Source organism: Myxocyprinus asiaticus, chromosome 6 (assembly GCF_019703515.2).
Source record: "Myxocyprinus asiaticus isolate MX2 ecotype Aquarium Trade chromosome 6, UBuf_Myxa_2, whole genome shotgun sequence".
NCBI lineage: Eukaryota > Metazoa > Chordata > Actinopteri > Cypriniformes > Catostomidae > Myxocyprinus > Myxocyprinus asiaticus.
In genome coordinates, this window is record NC_059349.1 from 13,689,160 (window position 1) to 13,705,814 (window position 16,655).

Sequence of the window (16,655 nt, forward strand, 5' to 3'; positions counted from 1 at the left end):
TCCTTCAGTCACGCTATCTGATAGGCTAGATTTTAGTTTTGTGTCAACACATTCAAGTTCACAACACTAATGCATTATTAAGCACTAAAATTAATAACGTGTAAGCATCGGTGACCTATGCGGATTTGGCAAGGTTAATTTTAATTGAAAATTGAGAAAGAGAGGCTATCGAAACTTCAAGCAGGTGACTTTTACAACACAGTGATGGAGATGTTCATTCGCAAGGAGAGACACATGGATTTTGTGTTCAAGCAAAGGTAAGATAATATATTTATTAAAAATGTGTTATTGATACTAGGTCATTGTTTCTGGTTAGTCTGAGGCTATGAAGTGGTGACCTGGCAATCATGTCCTTGTTGTGTTATGTCTGTTTTATAGTTCTAACATCAGGGCGCAGCTGTGTCTATGTTACATTTGCCTTGTACATTCAGGTTAAGATTGTTGTCTTTGGTGGTCAGATTAGTTAATTGCTGCTGTCCATTCTAGTGTTTCTGAACTGTGGGAAGAGTGCCATGTGAGGCCTATGATGTTGAAACTAGTAACTTGCAATCTTTTTCTTATTGTTGTATTTTAAAACAAGCTCTTCTGGCATTATGGTTCATTGTATGATTTACATAAGCATGCTCAGCTCAAAATATGACAATCTATAGTTTGTGTGATATGAGCAATATTACTGTCCTGAATTTAAAACAATTTGGTCATGAAGTTCGTCACTATGACATAATTTTTTCCATTGACTGATGGGTTCTAAGGCAACAATTTACGTCTATAACATTTCTGTGACATTACACTCACCTGTATAATGTGATTTGGGCACAGCGTTTAACAATGTGTATTAAAAATCTTTGATGCTTGCCCAGTCTCAAAGCACATGGCACGTGCCTGCTGTGGACGAAATTTTAATGACACCAAATGGAGATGTATGGGTGTGCCAGGAACAAGCAATGTGCTTTCTCCATTTTTATCCTCCCACTCTCACAGACTCATGTTTGTGGACCAGGTGTTCTTTCTAACTCTCCGCATTCATTAGTAGGCGTTGGCATTCTGACAATATCCTGGGAAATGAACAATTTGGGGCAGGGCCACGTCGCTCGGAGCCAGCCATATGTCAGATGGGCAGCAGAGCCTTCTGGATTACAGGGGAAGTGAGCATTAAGACAAGGTTATGAGTGCTTTCTCTGGAGATGGCCATTATTGCTGCATGTGGGTTAACATGACATTTGAGGAAGGATGATAAGAATACAGGTTTGGTGAGAGGTGCAGGTGTGCACACACTCACACAGGCCTCTAGCACATTCCCCATGTGAGAAACAAATCAGGATTTATAAACACGGAAACTGACGTGAACATGTGTACGTCAACTGACAACCATGTTTACAAATCTTTTTTGTGCTCATAATCTGGTGTGCCAGTGCCCGTTTTTTACTTTTACATTGCTTACTTTTAGTGATGCAAAAACGAATAGTCAATGAGTGACTGAATATAATAATAAATGAGTGAGCACGTTTACATGAACAAGAATATTCAGTCAGACTGTGGTCATATTTAGATTATATATACATAATTTAAATGCTTTATTTTGGTTATCCACTGTAACAGAATATTTATTTATAGCCCTATCTGCACATAATAAATTAATAGTGAGACCTACGAGATAACAGGCAGGTATGTAAAAGTCTATGTCAAGCACAATTTTGGAGCAAGGAGGGGAAGAGATTATAGTTAAACATAGCTAAATCAATATACAGATGGCTGAAAGCACTGCAACAGTCTCATACTTAAAACTCACCTACATTTTTTCATCAATTCATTCTTCAGTCTGCTGTTGTTGAGGACATACTGTAAATAAAAACGAATGTTTTGACTAAAATACTAAAATTCAGCCTAATCAATAGCAAGAGCGAGAAGAAGAGAATAGCGGGAAAAGAATGTGCATGTAGTTTATACAAAACACAATTGCCGTGTAGACTATGCATGTTTCATTATATGTAAAAGAGCATGTAAACCTCTTTTTGGAATTAATGTTTAGCAAGAATACAGATATTGGTTGAATAATGTTGTGGATTTACAGTAAATGCAGCCAATGAATTGATTTATTATTGATAATATAAATGAATAATTGATGATGAGTTGTTGAATAGGCTGCATTATCTGGGCAGAAAATGGTAGCTGAACACACTTTTATAAGAAAACCTTGCCAACCACACACAAACATTTCTTATAAATGAATGAACAAATGAATAACTTGTGCATGTGAATTTATTGTATTCTGTCACACCATATAAGGATATTTGTAGGCGTTCTGTAAGTGAAGTCCGTGCACTTGTTTACATGTGAATTCTGATTTATAAGTTGGGATGCTGTTGGGCGCTTCGTTCAGGAGCGGGTTTGGTTATTAGCAATAATTAATAATTATCAAAGTTAATTATTAATTATTAAAATTAATAGAACATTGATTAGAATCAACATTAGCTTATTAATCCTTTAAATCAACAATCATCAAAGATAACTATCAATTATCAAAATCAATAGACTATTAATAAGGATTAATATGCCAGGGCACCACCCTGGAATCAGGGAACCAGACAGTATAGCAGTCTCAATATAGGATTGTTCTCTTAGGAAAGTCGACGTCCGGAGAACATCGACATTCAAACGGTAAACAATGAAGGCTTGAATCCGAACACTGACATTCCCTGCCAGTTCTTGGCACAGGTGCATGCAGAACAATACCAAAACACTGCTCTTTAAAGTATAACAAAATTTATTGATGCAGTAATATAAATTAATAATCAGTACAATGCAGTCGATAAACTTCCGACTTCCAACTACAAACGAAACAGTAACATGATCAGATATAGTAACAGATAAGTCTATAATACATCAGAAGAGAGAGTGTGTGTGTGTGTGTGTGTGTGTGTGTGTGTGTGTGTGTGTGTGTGTGTGTGTGTGTGTGTGTGTGTGTGTGGAGTGCAAAAAATGGCGGATGTGGCTCTCGTGGAGAGTCATGCAAGGTTTCAGGCCAGAGAATGTGGGCAAATTAACACAGTGTCCTAAAACGCAGCATTTAAGGCTAGAGATGCTGAAAACAAGCAAAATGTGACACAACCACAGTGAGATGCTCCAAAAGCATCCGTCTGACACGTGTATATAGAACAATGACAACAGCGCACGTGACTGCAAAAACGTGTGAGAACAGCCCTTACGTAAATTTGCCTCATACAGACTGCCAAACTCAATTGAAAAATGGATTGGTGTGGACTGTCGGCAGTAACTACTGTAGGTGATGTAGGTGAAATAAAAAAACAACAATGTACTGACTTGTAAATCCACGTTTTACATATATACATATGGTATATATTTACATATTTATGTGATTATTATATATTGAATTATCTTTATGTGGGGGTGTTTTCAGCACATATTGATAATTGTAATTAATTGTGATTAATTCAATTAATTAATCTTTTATTAATTTGATTAAAAAAAATAACAAAAAATCTAGACTGACAGCCCAAGTCAGATCGCCAAGAAAAGCAATAGCACAACTCACCTCGATAAACCGAAGTTCGAAATTTAGGATTAAGGTTATTTTAAAATGACTAACCCCAAGTATGAGCAATAATAACAATGATCTTTTTAATATCTTAATTTGTTTGTCACAGACAAAACTGCACATATTTCAAGGTTCTCAGATTTACCTCCAAGAAAATAGACTGTAGTAATCTCACATATGGCTCCTCTAGAGATCTCACTGATGTCTCACACTGTGCTCAGATTTACCAAGATACCAAAGTCTGCAATCAAAACTCTGAGATTTCAATATGAACTTAAAGATTTCACATCAAATTCTTCCAAGACCAAACTATGTGGGCTATGCTATCCAAATTATAGCACTACTCTCAAACTGCATATCAGAAAATTTTGTTCTTACCGCACTCCTTCTTGGGTTCGTCCGATCGATCCTTGCAGTCCTTCACATTGTCACACACCTTGCTTCCATCAATGCATTCCCCATTCCTACAGAGGAACTTAATAGGGCCTTCACACTTTGTGGCTACAACATAATAGTAAGAAAGACAAAAGATGCTTATAGAACAGATGGAGGCTGATTAGATTTATTTAAATTATTTAAATGATTTCAATTCAGTTTTTGTTCCCTCTCACACAGGCATAAATATTCAGATGTACAGTGATACAGATGGCGCATTCCACAAATATGGTACACTTTGATGTTTTTTTTTTTTTTTTTTTTTTTTTAAGCATTAGAGGCATAAATCCAATGTATTTTTTTTTTTTTTTTTTTTTGACAAAAATGTTAGATTTGAAGGAAAATAAGTTATTTTTATTTTGTACTTAAAGAGCCAGCTAAGGGCTTTAACAGATGCCGGGCATCTAGGTGGATTCTCTGCACCTCTTCTGAATAAAAGCCATTTTCAAAAGGATTGGTCAATTTATTTTCACACTTAAATGCTTATTACCGCTTAGACACAGCCTTCTTTGAGTAGGACATGCTTCTGCTATGGTAGACAGGTCTGAACTCATTAAACTTTGAAGGGTATCATAATAAAGGGCAGAATCAATTTAATCCCTGGGAAACTTTTTACCCTGCTGAATTAGCACCACAAATATTTAAGGAACAAAGCAGGGAACACACAAACTCACAGACACGTACCGTTGACACAGCCGGCCTCGTCGCTTTTGTCAAGGCAATCATGTATTTTGTTGCACTGTTTTATGCCGTGGATGCAGGATCCGTCGCCGCACTGGAACTCATCGGGACGGCATGTGAGTAGAGCTGCAGAAGAGCCAAACCACACAAGACAAACATCAACCAAATCAACCGCTGTCACACAGACTGCAATCAGAGCTGCATTCCATGCTGTTTAATCTTTGTGTTCTTAAGGGAACAAGCTTTGGAGTGTCTTAATTGGTAAATAACCTATGAATACACTTGTGGCCTGAGGTTTAGCCACATAAACATATACAAAACACATACTTTTGCAACAACACTTGAAAGGATAAAACAGCCCTTTTGGACAAAAACATGGATTAACATCTTAATATTGTGTGAATATGAGTACTATTTAGTTACCAGAAACTGAATACACTCATAGATAAGAGAGTGTTTGCCCAATTTACACTTCACATCAGCACGCATTGACAATGGTGCATTCCTGGATCAACATATCTTAATAGTCCTGGAACATTAATATGAGTTCCCCAACCTAAAGCCTAAGCCTAAGCCTAACCCTAAAAATAAGCCTAAACCTAACACTAAAACCTGATTGGTTAATAGGAATGTTGTTCTAGGACCAACAAGGATGTTGATCCAAAAACATGTCCAACTTGTCAAAATCACTGTCACCGTTGAGATCCATCTCAGGTGATCACAAGTGGACATAGCTAAATACAGGAGAGTTTGACATCAAAATATTTTTCAAAAGTTGGCATGTTCTGCGGTGTGATATGCTATACTCCATCTAAACCTATTTTAAACAGCATTTTGCAAATTCTATTACAGTTATTATTCATGCAGCTTTTATGCTTTTTTTTATACCCACAATTGTAAATGGGGTCCAAAGCGTTTTGTGATACAACAGAAACGTCATGGTTACTGGTGTAACCTCCATTCCCTGATGGAGGGAACGAGACGTTGGTGTCGATGTAGCGACACTAGGGGTCACTCTTGGGAGCCTAAGACACCTCTGGTCTTTGATAAAAGGCCAATGAAAATTGGCAAGTGGTATTTGCATGCCACTCCCCCGGACATACAGGTATAAAAGGAGCTGGTATGCAACCACTCATTCAGGTTTTACGCTGAGGAGCCGATATAAGGTCCGGCCATTTCAGCGGGTAGTTCAGTGTTGTGGCAGGAGGGACCAAAGTCTCGTTCCCTCCATCAGGGAACGGAGGTTACACCAGTAACCATGACGTTCCCTATATGTCACTCACTCGACGTTGGTGTCGATGTAGTGACACTAGGGGTCCCTATACAAAACGCCACAAGGCTGAACGGTGTTACGTGAACTGGCAGTGTGTGGTGGGCAGACTTGCTGTGTGCCTCATAGCCAGCACACCAGGTCGACGCGTAACCTCCCCCAACACAGTTATGAGTGTCGAACGGCCCTTTGTGGGGATAAGTCAACTACCCAAAGATAGAGACAGGCTTAACCCAGTCGTGGCCTCTTTTCCCCTTCTCTTTTTCCACTCCCTAAAAAAGAAGGGGGATTAGCCGACTGGGCCGCCAGGTCTAGTCGGGGGGTGTCCCTCCCAAGGGTACACCACGGATAGAATGGGCTCATAGCCCTACCGGGGGCGGCATGTTTTGGGCGAGATATGCCATAGTTATGGCGTCAACGAGCCAGTGGCCGATCCTCTGCTTGGAGACAGCGCTTCCTTTCCACTGTGCACCAAAGCAGACAAAAAACTGCTCAGAGACTCTAAAGCTCTGCGTGCGATCCAAATAGATGCGTAAATTGCGCACCGGACACAGCAACGACAGGGCTGGGTCTGCCTCCTCCTCGGGCAGCGCTTGCAGGTTCACCACCTGGTTCCTAAAAGGAATGGTGGGAACCTTGGGCACATAGCCCGGTCGGGGTCTCAGGATCACGTGAGAATAGCCCGGACCGAACTCCAGGCACGTTTCGCTGACAGAGAACGCTTGCAGGTCACCTACCCTCTTGATGGAAGTGAGCGCAGTCAGGAGGGCAGTCTTCAGGGAGAGTGCCTTAAGCTCAGCTGACTGCAAAGGCTCAAAGGGGGCTCTCTGTAGACCCTGAAGAACTACGGAGAGATCCCATGAGGGAATGAGGGGCAGTCTGGAGGGATTCAGCCTCCTGGTGCCTCTTAGGAACCTGATGATCAGGTCGTGCTTCCCTAAGGACTTACCGTCAACTGCAACATAGTGTGCTGCTATGGCAGCAACGTACACCTTCAAGGTGGAAGAGGACAGCCTCCCTTCCAGCCTCTCCGGCAGGAAGGAAAGCACTGATCAGACTGCGCATCTCTGGGGGTCTTCGTGTCGAGAAGAACACCACTTAGCGAATAGACGCCACTTAAAGGCATACAGGCGCCTCGTAGAGGGGGCCCTAGCCTGAGTGATCGTGTCTACCACTTAGGTCTTCCACATCCCGTCCAGGGACCAGACATGGAGATTCCAGAGGTCTGGGCGCGGGTGCCAGAGGGTGCACCGTCCCTGAGAAAGAAGGTCCTTCCTCAGGGGAATTTGCCAGGGGGGGGGCTGTCGCGAGGAGCGTGAGGTCCGAGAACCACGTCTGGATGGGCCACTGGAGGGTGCTACCAGGACGACCTGCTCCTCGTCCTCCCTGACCTTGCACAGGGTCTGTGCAAGCAGGCTCACTGGGGAAACGCATATTTGCGAATACCAGGGGGCCAGCTGTGTGCCAGTGCATCTATGCCAAGGGGAGCCTCGGTGAGGGCGTACCAGAGCAGGCAGTAGGAGGATTCTTGGGAGGCGAACAGGTCCACCTGTGCCCGACCGAATTGACTCCAAATCAGCTGGACCACCTGAGGGTGGAGTCTCCACTCTCCACTGAGGGAAACCTGCCATGACAGCGCGTCCGCTGTAGTGTTGAGGTTACCCGGGATGTGAGTGGCTCGCAGCGACTTGAGGTGCTGCCGACTCCGGAGGAGGAGACGGTGGTTGAGTTGTGACATACAGCGAGAGCGCAGACTGCCTTGGCGGTTGACATATGCTACCGCTGCCGTGCTCTCCGTCTGAACTAGCACATGCTTGCCCTGGATCAATGGCCGGAACCTCCGCAGGGCGAGCAGAATTGCCAGTAACTCGAGGCAGTTGATGTGCCAACGCAGCCGCGGACCCGTCCAGAGGCCGGCGGCTGCGTACCCATTGCAAACAGTGCCCCAGCCCGTATTGTAGGCATCTGTCGTGACCACGATGCGCCTGGAGACCAGTTCTAGGTCCTGCTCGTAGAAACGAGAGGTCGGTCCAAGGGCTGAAAAGACAGTGACAGACCGACGTAATGGCCACACGGTGTGTCCCGTGGCGCCATGCCCGTCTCAGGACTCGAGTCTGGAGCCAGTGCTGAAGCGGCCTCATATGCATCAACCCGAGCAGGGTGGCCACCGCCGAGGATGCCATATGCCCCAGGAGCCTCTGAAAAAGTTTCAGTGGAACCGCTGTTTTCTGTTTGAACGCCTCCAAACAGGCCAGTACCGACTGGGCGTGCTCGTTCGTAAGGCACCAAGTCCAGGAGACCGAGTCCAACTCCAAAACGAGAAAAGAGATGCTCTGAACCAGGAGAAGCTTGCTCTTTTCCCAGTTGACCTGAAGCCCTAGTCGGCTGAGGTGTGAGAGTACCAGGTCCCTGTGTGCGCATAACACGTCTCGAGAGTGAGCTAAGATTAGCCAGTCGTCGAGATAGTTGAGAATGCAAATGCCCACCTCCCTTAACGGGGCAAGGGCAGCCTCTGCGATCTTTGTAAAGATGCGAGGAGACAGGGACAGGCCGAAAGGGAGGACTTTGTACTGATATGCCTGACCCTCGAACGCGAACCACAGGAAGGGTCTGTGTCGAGGAAGGATCGAGACGTGAAAGTACGCATCCTTCAGGTCTACCGCCGCGAACCAATCTTGATGCCGGACGCTCACTAGAATGCATCTTTGCGTCAGCATCTTGAACGGGAGTCTGTGTAAAGCCCGGTTCAGTACTCGCAGGTCCAAGATTGGCCACAACCCACCGCCTTTTTTCGGTACGATGAAGTAGGGGCTGTAAAACCCTTTCTTCATCTCGGCTGGAAGGACAGGTTCTATCGTGCCCTTCCGTAGGAGGGTAGCGATCTCCGCGTGCAGGGTAACAGCGTTTTCGCCCTTGACCAAGGTGAAGTGAATACAGCTGAACCTGGGCAGGCACCTGGTGAACTGAATCGCATAGCCGAGTCGGACGGTCTGGACCAGCCACCGCGATGGATTGGGAAGCGCAAGCCATGCGTCCAAATTCCGTGCGAGGGGGACCAAGGGGACAACGTCATCGGACGTACCGGCAGGTGGGGCCTCGCGGCGGGGTGAAGCGCGAGGTGCCACAGCACATCGTGGCCGTGCTGAGTCTAGGGACATCGAAGCACTTACCTGGCTCCTTGTGACCACTCCCGGAACAGCCTGGGACGGGGGAGGAAGAGGCCTGTCGCGACTCGTGGAGACTGTCACATCGTGGGTGGATTTGTGCCACAGCTGGGTGCTCAGGGGCGGAAAGGGCACCGCTGGAGCACCAATCCTGCAAGAAAAAGCCCGTGGACGGTAGTCGTTGGGTACCGCAGCCACTTGTGCGTGCGGCGAAATCAAACAAAAAGAAAACAAAAGATTTTCCACCCGGCCCTCCACCGGGGGATGGAGTGGTCTTTCTACCAGCTCCACGTGAGTGGGTTCCCTCGTCCCTGGGAGATGGGTGGCGTCGGCTTCCTGTGGTGGGCTCCGCGCCGGGGCCGGGCCGGAGGGATGGGCTGCGGCGGAGCCGGTGCAGTAACCGCAGGAGGACGCCCTTGGCGATGAGCAGACGGGGTGCAGGATCTTGAGCCGCACCGGGGCAGGATGTGCCGGATTGCTTCCGTCTGCTGCTTTACTGTCGAGAACTGCTGGGCAAAGTCCTCAACGGTGTCGCCGAATAGGCCCACCTGGGAAATGGGGGCAGCAAGGAACTGAGTCTTGTCGGCCTCGCCCATCTCGACCAGGTTGAGCCACAGGTGGTGCTCCTGGACCACTAGTGTGGCCATCGTCCGCCCGAGAGACCGCGCCGTGACCTTCATCACCCGGAGGGCGAGGTCGGTCGCCGAGCGCAGTTCCTGCATCAAATCTGGGGCGGAACTACCCTCGTGCAGTTCTTTCAGCGCCTTGGCTTGGTGGACCTGCAGGAGAGCCATGGCGTGCAGGGCAGAGGCGGCTTGTCCAGCAGTGCTGTAGGCCTTAGCCATCAGGGATGACGTGAGCCTACAGGGCTTGGACGGGAGCTTAGGGTGTCCACGCCAGGTGGTGGCGTTCTGCGGGCATAAGTGCACCGCGAGCGCCTTATCCACTGGGGGAATCGCCGTATAGCCCCTGGCCGCCCCGCCATCGAGGGTAGTGAGAGCGGGGGAACTGCGGAGTCGGGGTCGGGCAGTAAAAGGTGCCTCCCATGACTTCGTCAGCTCCTCGTGCACCTCCGGGAAGAATGGCACTGGAGCAGGGCGCGGCTGTTTTGAGCGGCGCCGCGAGCCCAGAAACCAATCATCAAGCCGCGAGGGTTCAGGGGAGAGCGGAGGGTTCCACTCTAGCCCGACGCTCGCGGCCACCCGGGAAAGCATGTCCGTCATTTCGGCATTGGCCTGTAACTGGGCGACCGTCCCCGAAGGGGGAAGCCCAGCTGAGGCTTCTGCGTCCGACTGGACAAGCCCACTCTCCGATGCTGCGCTCGAGAGCTCATCATCTTCGCAGGCCCCGAACAAGAAGCCAGAGTCGCCGTGCGACGAGCCGGCGAACTCATCCGGAAGCCCGATTGGGGCAGACGAGCATGCTGGGGAATGGGAGGTCCGCGGGGGGATGCCCGGCGGAGGCGATCTCATTGAGGTCCTCAAATCGCCCCCATTGCTAGCCGCGCTGACCTCATACCCGTAGGTAGGAGGACCGAGGCGGGGAGCCGCTGGTTCTTATGAAAGCAAGCCGCGACCGCAACGTTGCCATGGTCATGTTCTCGCAGTGAGAACATGAACCATTCATAAACGCTGCCTCCGTATGGGTCGCGCCCAGACACGAAAGACAGTGATTATGACCATCCGAAGTTGAGAGAAAATGACCGCAACCAGGAATAACACACGATCGGAAAGGCATCTTTAGAAAGACGCGTCTTTAAAAAGACGTTCCATGTGTGCGCTCTTTTAGAGAAATATACTCTTTTAGAGGGGAAAAACGCTCTTTCAGAAGATATACTCTCTAGTTTTTCTGACGAAGCACCCAGGGGCGTTCTCTGCAGTGCACCAGTGCAGAGGAGGGAGAAGCCGCTGAAATGCGCTGTCAGATCCAGCAGAGGTGAATGAACAGTGCTATTCAGCTCAATGAGCATGACCGTTCGGCTCCGAAGAGAAAATCTGAATGAGTGGATGCATACCAGCTCCTTTTATACCTGTATGTCCGGGGGAGTGGCATGCAAATACCACTCGCCAATTTTCATTGGCCTTTTATCAAAGACCAGAGGTGTCTCGGGCTCCCAAGAGTGACCCCTAGTGTCGCTACATCGACACCAACGTCGAGTGAGCGACAGATAGGGAACTATTTAGTCCAAGACAGACCACTTGTATTAAAATGAATGGGAGAAATTGGAACACCCATCATGGCGGGAGCAGTAAAAAAGAGCCAATCACCTATCAGATATGAGCTAATGAAGCACAATTTATGATACCAGTGTTGTCAAACTTTACTGGTGATTTGAAATCTGTTATTTAATCATAAGCTTGACCAACTCTTTCGGAGATTTCTGTCTTTCCCCATTCAAGTAGATAGGAGCTGTACTTTCATGTGGCTTGTAGCCATAGAAAATAGCTACCCGGGAGCATTCCCAAGATGGCTGCCGAGTGGACTGACTTACCCTGAAAGTGACCTTGGATCCGATCACACCACATTCATAGGTAGTGAGAAATGCATGCAACTACAAACACATAGACAGGGTTGGGAGGGTTACTTTTGAAGTGTATTCCACTACAGATTACAGAATACATGCTGTAAAATGTAATTTGTAATGTATTCCGTTAGATTTCTCAAGGTCAGTAAAGTATTCTAAATACTTTGAATTACTTCTTCAGCACTGGTAGATTTGTTCACTTGTTTTGACTATAAAAACTCTGCCAGTATAGTAAGACAAAATACACATGTTAAAAATACATTCTCTGAAAAACCTAAATATCTTATGCAGTGTTGTTTCTAAAACAAGATCAATCAAATTGATCCTGTTTTAAGGATTTTTTGATATTTTTACAGGAAAACAATAAAAAAAATATTATCAAGAATAAGATTTTTGCCCTAATGTCAAAGGTCTTACTAGAAAAAAATTAGTTATGATCCAACGTGAATTTTCTTGATAAAAAAATATGATCGTGCCTAGTAACGTGCATGTAAAATGGCTAGAAATAGCATTTTAGCTTAGCATAAAGCTGACAATTTACACAAGGTTTATTTCTATTTCTTCTGCTTCAAACTTACTTCAAACTTACTTCTCTGTCTGCTCGTATGAATGTAACACATCATAAGAAAGTGTTTCACCGCTGTTCAAATGCACTTTGGATTGCATCATATATATGTATAAATGTTTTCCATCTGAAAGGACTAAATATTAAATGAAACAAATGACAATAAAATGCAAAGTAATCTCTTCAGTAATCAAAATACTTTTTGAATGTAACTGTATTCTGATGACCAATTATTTAAATTGTAACTGTAGTGGAATACAGTTACTTATATTTTGTATTTTAAATATATATTCCCTTTACATGTATTCCGTTACTCCCCAACCCTGCACATAGACCACATCTACTCACATAACTAGCAATCACTGTACCAAAATAATGGTTTAACTTCGCTGACTAGCTAAGGCTTCAAGAGAAAACAACCAATCAAAATAACTGGAAAAGCACAAATATGAACAAAACTTTAAGCAAAATCTTTGATATGATTGATACAGTATAATTAATGCAGTGACACATATCATGTGAAGCACAGCTGAGGTACAGTTACGAGTTACTCAGCTTAAAAATCAATTAGCATTCCGTTGATTGTCACTTCTGTGACACAATCAACCTTTTTGTTTTTACATTTAATGTGGCTGACATGATGCTGGCTGCATTAAAGGCAAAACAATCCAAGAAAATCTTACATCACACAAAATGTGAACTAATGATTAATTCGCGTCATTTTAGAATTACAGTAATTATGCTTCTATATGTACTTGCAAAATGTTTCAGAACAAAGGAAGTGCATCAGATAACATATGTGTAATTTCTGTGGTAAATCAAATAAATAAAAATCATTATATGAAAATAAACATAAAAACACCATATAACCAAAGTAATCAAAATGACTCATGCACTATATTCCAAGTCTTCTAAAGTTATACGATCACTTTGCGCAATGAACAGAATGAAAATTAAGTCGTTATTCACTCTTAAATTAAAACATAATCAAACGCTGAAATCAGATATGGCAGATACGTCGATAACATAAAACATCATTGGTTCTCATTGCGTCTTGTGTTCAAATGCCATGACATTATGTTGCAAGAACCACTGAGATTTGAAGTTATTGATGTAGCCGCCATATTTGATTTAATTTTTTGTTCTTTGATTAGCTTGACAGTCAGGAGTCACTATTCACTTTCATTATATTGCAAATAAAAACCCTAAGAAGAAATTCACCTTTTGTGTTCCAGAGAAGAAATAAATATATGACAGAATTTAAATTTTTGGGTGAAATATTCCTTTAACTGTGCGGCCTGCTGCGGTGCTGCCATTTTGGCTCTTTAAACATGATGTCACAACTGTCAGATTAGAGCTTTCTAAAAAATGGAGAGTTTCCAACTTGTAATTAGATGTACAATTAGGAAACTCATAATAGCGGTAATTCCAACATGAGGTGAACGCACCATAAGCCTTACGAGAGTCTTACAATTTTCAAACAGACAGAACTGTACACTAGAGCACTCAATTACTTTGAACTTTAGTGTGCTTTATTGTTAATGGTTTAATGTGTGATCACATGTCAGAAGTTGACACTAGAGGGTTGTGTTTACGGACTGTTTTTGGAGAGCTGTTCTAGAGAGATGCACTTGAATAACAGAAGCTGAATTATGCAAACGTATCCGACAGCACAAACAATATTGCCAATAATGGTCCTCACAAAATAAAAAAATAAATGGCCGCATAAGTACAAGGAATTAATACGATTGTAATGCAGTGTGTGGCGGATGTACCTCCACCCCCTATTTCAAGTGCTCTCAGATGCTCAAGGACACACACCCAGGGGTTGCCTAGCAACCCTCAGACACAATCACCTGCCAGTTGCTCGCTCGTTTTCCCTCCGGCCTGTCCAGAGTAACATCGTAATTGACTTTGATGTGTTACCTCCACCAGGCACCAGGCTTATCTTTCCCGGAGCATCCAACATCACATTCTTCCCGAACAGAGACAGAGTAGGAAAATGCATCGTAATTAAAATCAGAGCTCCTACTGGACACATGTCTTTTCCTGTGACTCCCGTGAAGCTTTGAGGTCAGCTTATACTCATGAAATCTTGTTGTGTACCAAAGTGTCTCATCATAGACTGAAATCTTAAATAACAAACACCTCCTAGCAGATCTATTCAGTCAAACGTGCCTGCGGAGTAAGCAGGACAGCAGAGATGTGAAATTTGAATTTTATCAGCCTTGAGGGAAAGATGTGGCCCGAAGATTTTAAAATGACATGACAACGTTTTCACTTTTGACAAATCTCTTTTCTGACATGTATCAGAAGTCACTGCTGGAATATGAAATGGGTTGTAAAATTGTAACAAACCCTCTTGTGCCATATCTTACTCTCCAGTATGTGTGTGGTTATTCACTAAAATAAAAACAGTGATGTAATTCTGTGCTTTGTTTTGTGTCTGCATCACTGTAGCTCAATTCAAAGCCAAATCTCAGCAGCAGTGTGTTTTCAGTCAAATAAATGGGGCAGTGGCTAAAACTTAGTTCCAGAAAGTGAAAGGTTGCTGGTTTGAGCCCCGAAAGGAATAATTCATGAGCAATGACCATATAGTGCCCTTGAGCAAGCTACTTAACACCAGGTTGTTCCAGAAGGATCATCCATATTATAACTAAGCAAGAACTCTAATGCAGATGTGAATGTGTGGCCTACCCATTGCAAGCATGCATTCCCTTTTTACATACTTAATGTTCTCGCATTACTGTGATGGTAACAAACCTCAGTGCTCAAAAGTTACCTTTAAATGTGCGAATAAACTGGAAGTGTAGATTAAGGTAGCTAGCTATAAACATATCGACAATTAAACCAACTTTAACTTGCTTCAAACTGCATGAAGAAATGGTTTGTGTAAACTGACAATGGAAGACAGTTTACACTAATGTACACTATTGCAGCTCTTGAGAATGCGATGTTTTCAGTACTTGTGTTGTGTTATGAATTGCATTCTGACAAATTTTGGAATACAGTTCTGAGTCAAATAAAGCTTGCGTAGCTAGTAGTGTTGGCGTTCACATATGCATAGCGTATGTTCAGACCAAAGTTAATTTGTATATATTTACTATGTATTTTACCTCCAATTATACACAAGGTAAGCCCCACTTCTTTCCAAGCAATCAATGGCTGACTGCCACTAAAGATGTAATAAATTCAGAGAAAATACACCTCAACTGTGAAATGCTGATGGCTTGTGGCATGTTTTTGAAGTGCCAAGTTGGATTTGGCAACCTGAGATTCAATCAGAATTGTAAAATGCCTTCGCTGAAATAGTTTACCTTACCTAAACTGTGCTTTGCCAGTTCTGGCAAAGAGAGAAACAGCCAATATTATCTTACAGACACACTCTTATCACTCTTATTCCAATAAATTCCTGACAGTCAGTCAGTCACTAAAATGGCAAAAGTACAAAATATAGGCCTAGACTATAAATACACAGAGGACTCCAAAGGTCTGAGACTACAATAAATATATGGGATTTAAAATCTTATTTGAACCCAATAAACAAAGTTTTATAATCTTGATCATAAAAAAACAAAGAAACGCTATGACGTAAAATTAAAGAGAAATACACTGCTGAGCCAAAACATTGAGTATGCTGTTGGTCCTCTGTGTGCCGCCAACACAGCGCCGACGCGCCGGGGCATGGACTGTATAAGACACCTGAAGGTGTCCTGTGGTATCTGGCACCAAGACATTAGCAGCAGATCCCTCAAGTCATGTAAGTTGCGAGGTGGAGCCACCGTGGATCGTCCACTTGATGGTCCAGCACATCCCGAAATGCTCAATCGTATTGAGATCTGGGGAATTTGGAGGCCAGGGCAACACCTTGAACTCTTCATCATGTCCCTCAAACCATTCCCGAACAATGTGTGCTGTGCTGCAGGGTGCATTATCCTGCTGAAAGAGGCCACTGCCATCAGGGAATACCATTGCAATGAAGGGGTGTACCTGGTCTGCAACAATGTTTAGGTAGGTGGCACGTGTCAAATTGACGTCCACATGAATGGCCGGACCCAGGGTATCTCACAGAACATTGCCCAGAGCATCACACTCCCTCCACTGGCTTGTCATCTTCCCACAGTGCATCCTGATGCCATCACCCCAGGTACCCCAGGTAAACGGCGCACACTTACACGGCCATCCACGTGATTTAAATGAAAACGGGACTCATCGGACCAGGCGACCTTCTTCCACTGCTCCAAGGCCCAGTTCCGACGCTTGCGTGCCCATTGTAGGTGCTTTCGAAGGTGGACTGGGGTCATCATGGTCACTCTGACTGGTCTGTGGCTACGCAGCCCCATACGCAGCAGGGTGCGATGCACTGTATGTTGTGACACATTCATCCCGTAACCATCATTAAAATTTGCTGTGACTTGTGCCACAGTAGAACTCCTGTCAGTTCGGACCAGGCGGGATAG

The 16,655-nt window shown here is 44.5% G+C and overlaps 1 protein-coding gene across 3 annotated transcripts in view; it reads right to left on the reverse strand.

Moving 5' to 3' along the window:
* LOC127442467 (low-density lipoprotein receptor-related protein 8-like) overlaps positions 1-16,655 on the reverse strand; it is a 162,511-nt gene that overhangs the window by 46,471 nt on the left and 99,385 nt on the right. For all 3 annotated transcript variants that reach the window (XM_051700521.1, XM_051700520.1, XM_051700519.1), the window contains 2 exons: positions 4,676-4,798; positions 3,935-4,057 (listed from right to left, as the gene is read on the reverse strand). In XM_051700521.1, the coding sequence (XP_051556481.1) occupies positions 3,935-4,057; positions 4,676-4,798 (246 nt within the window). The remainder of the gene's footprint in view (positions 1-3,934; positions 4,058-4,675; positions 4,799-16,655) is intronic.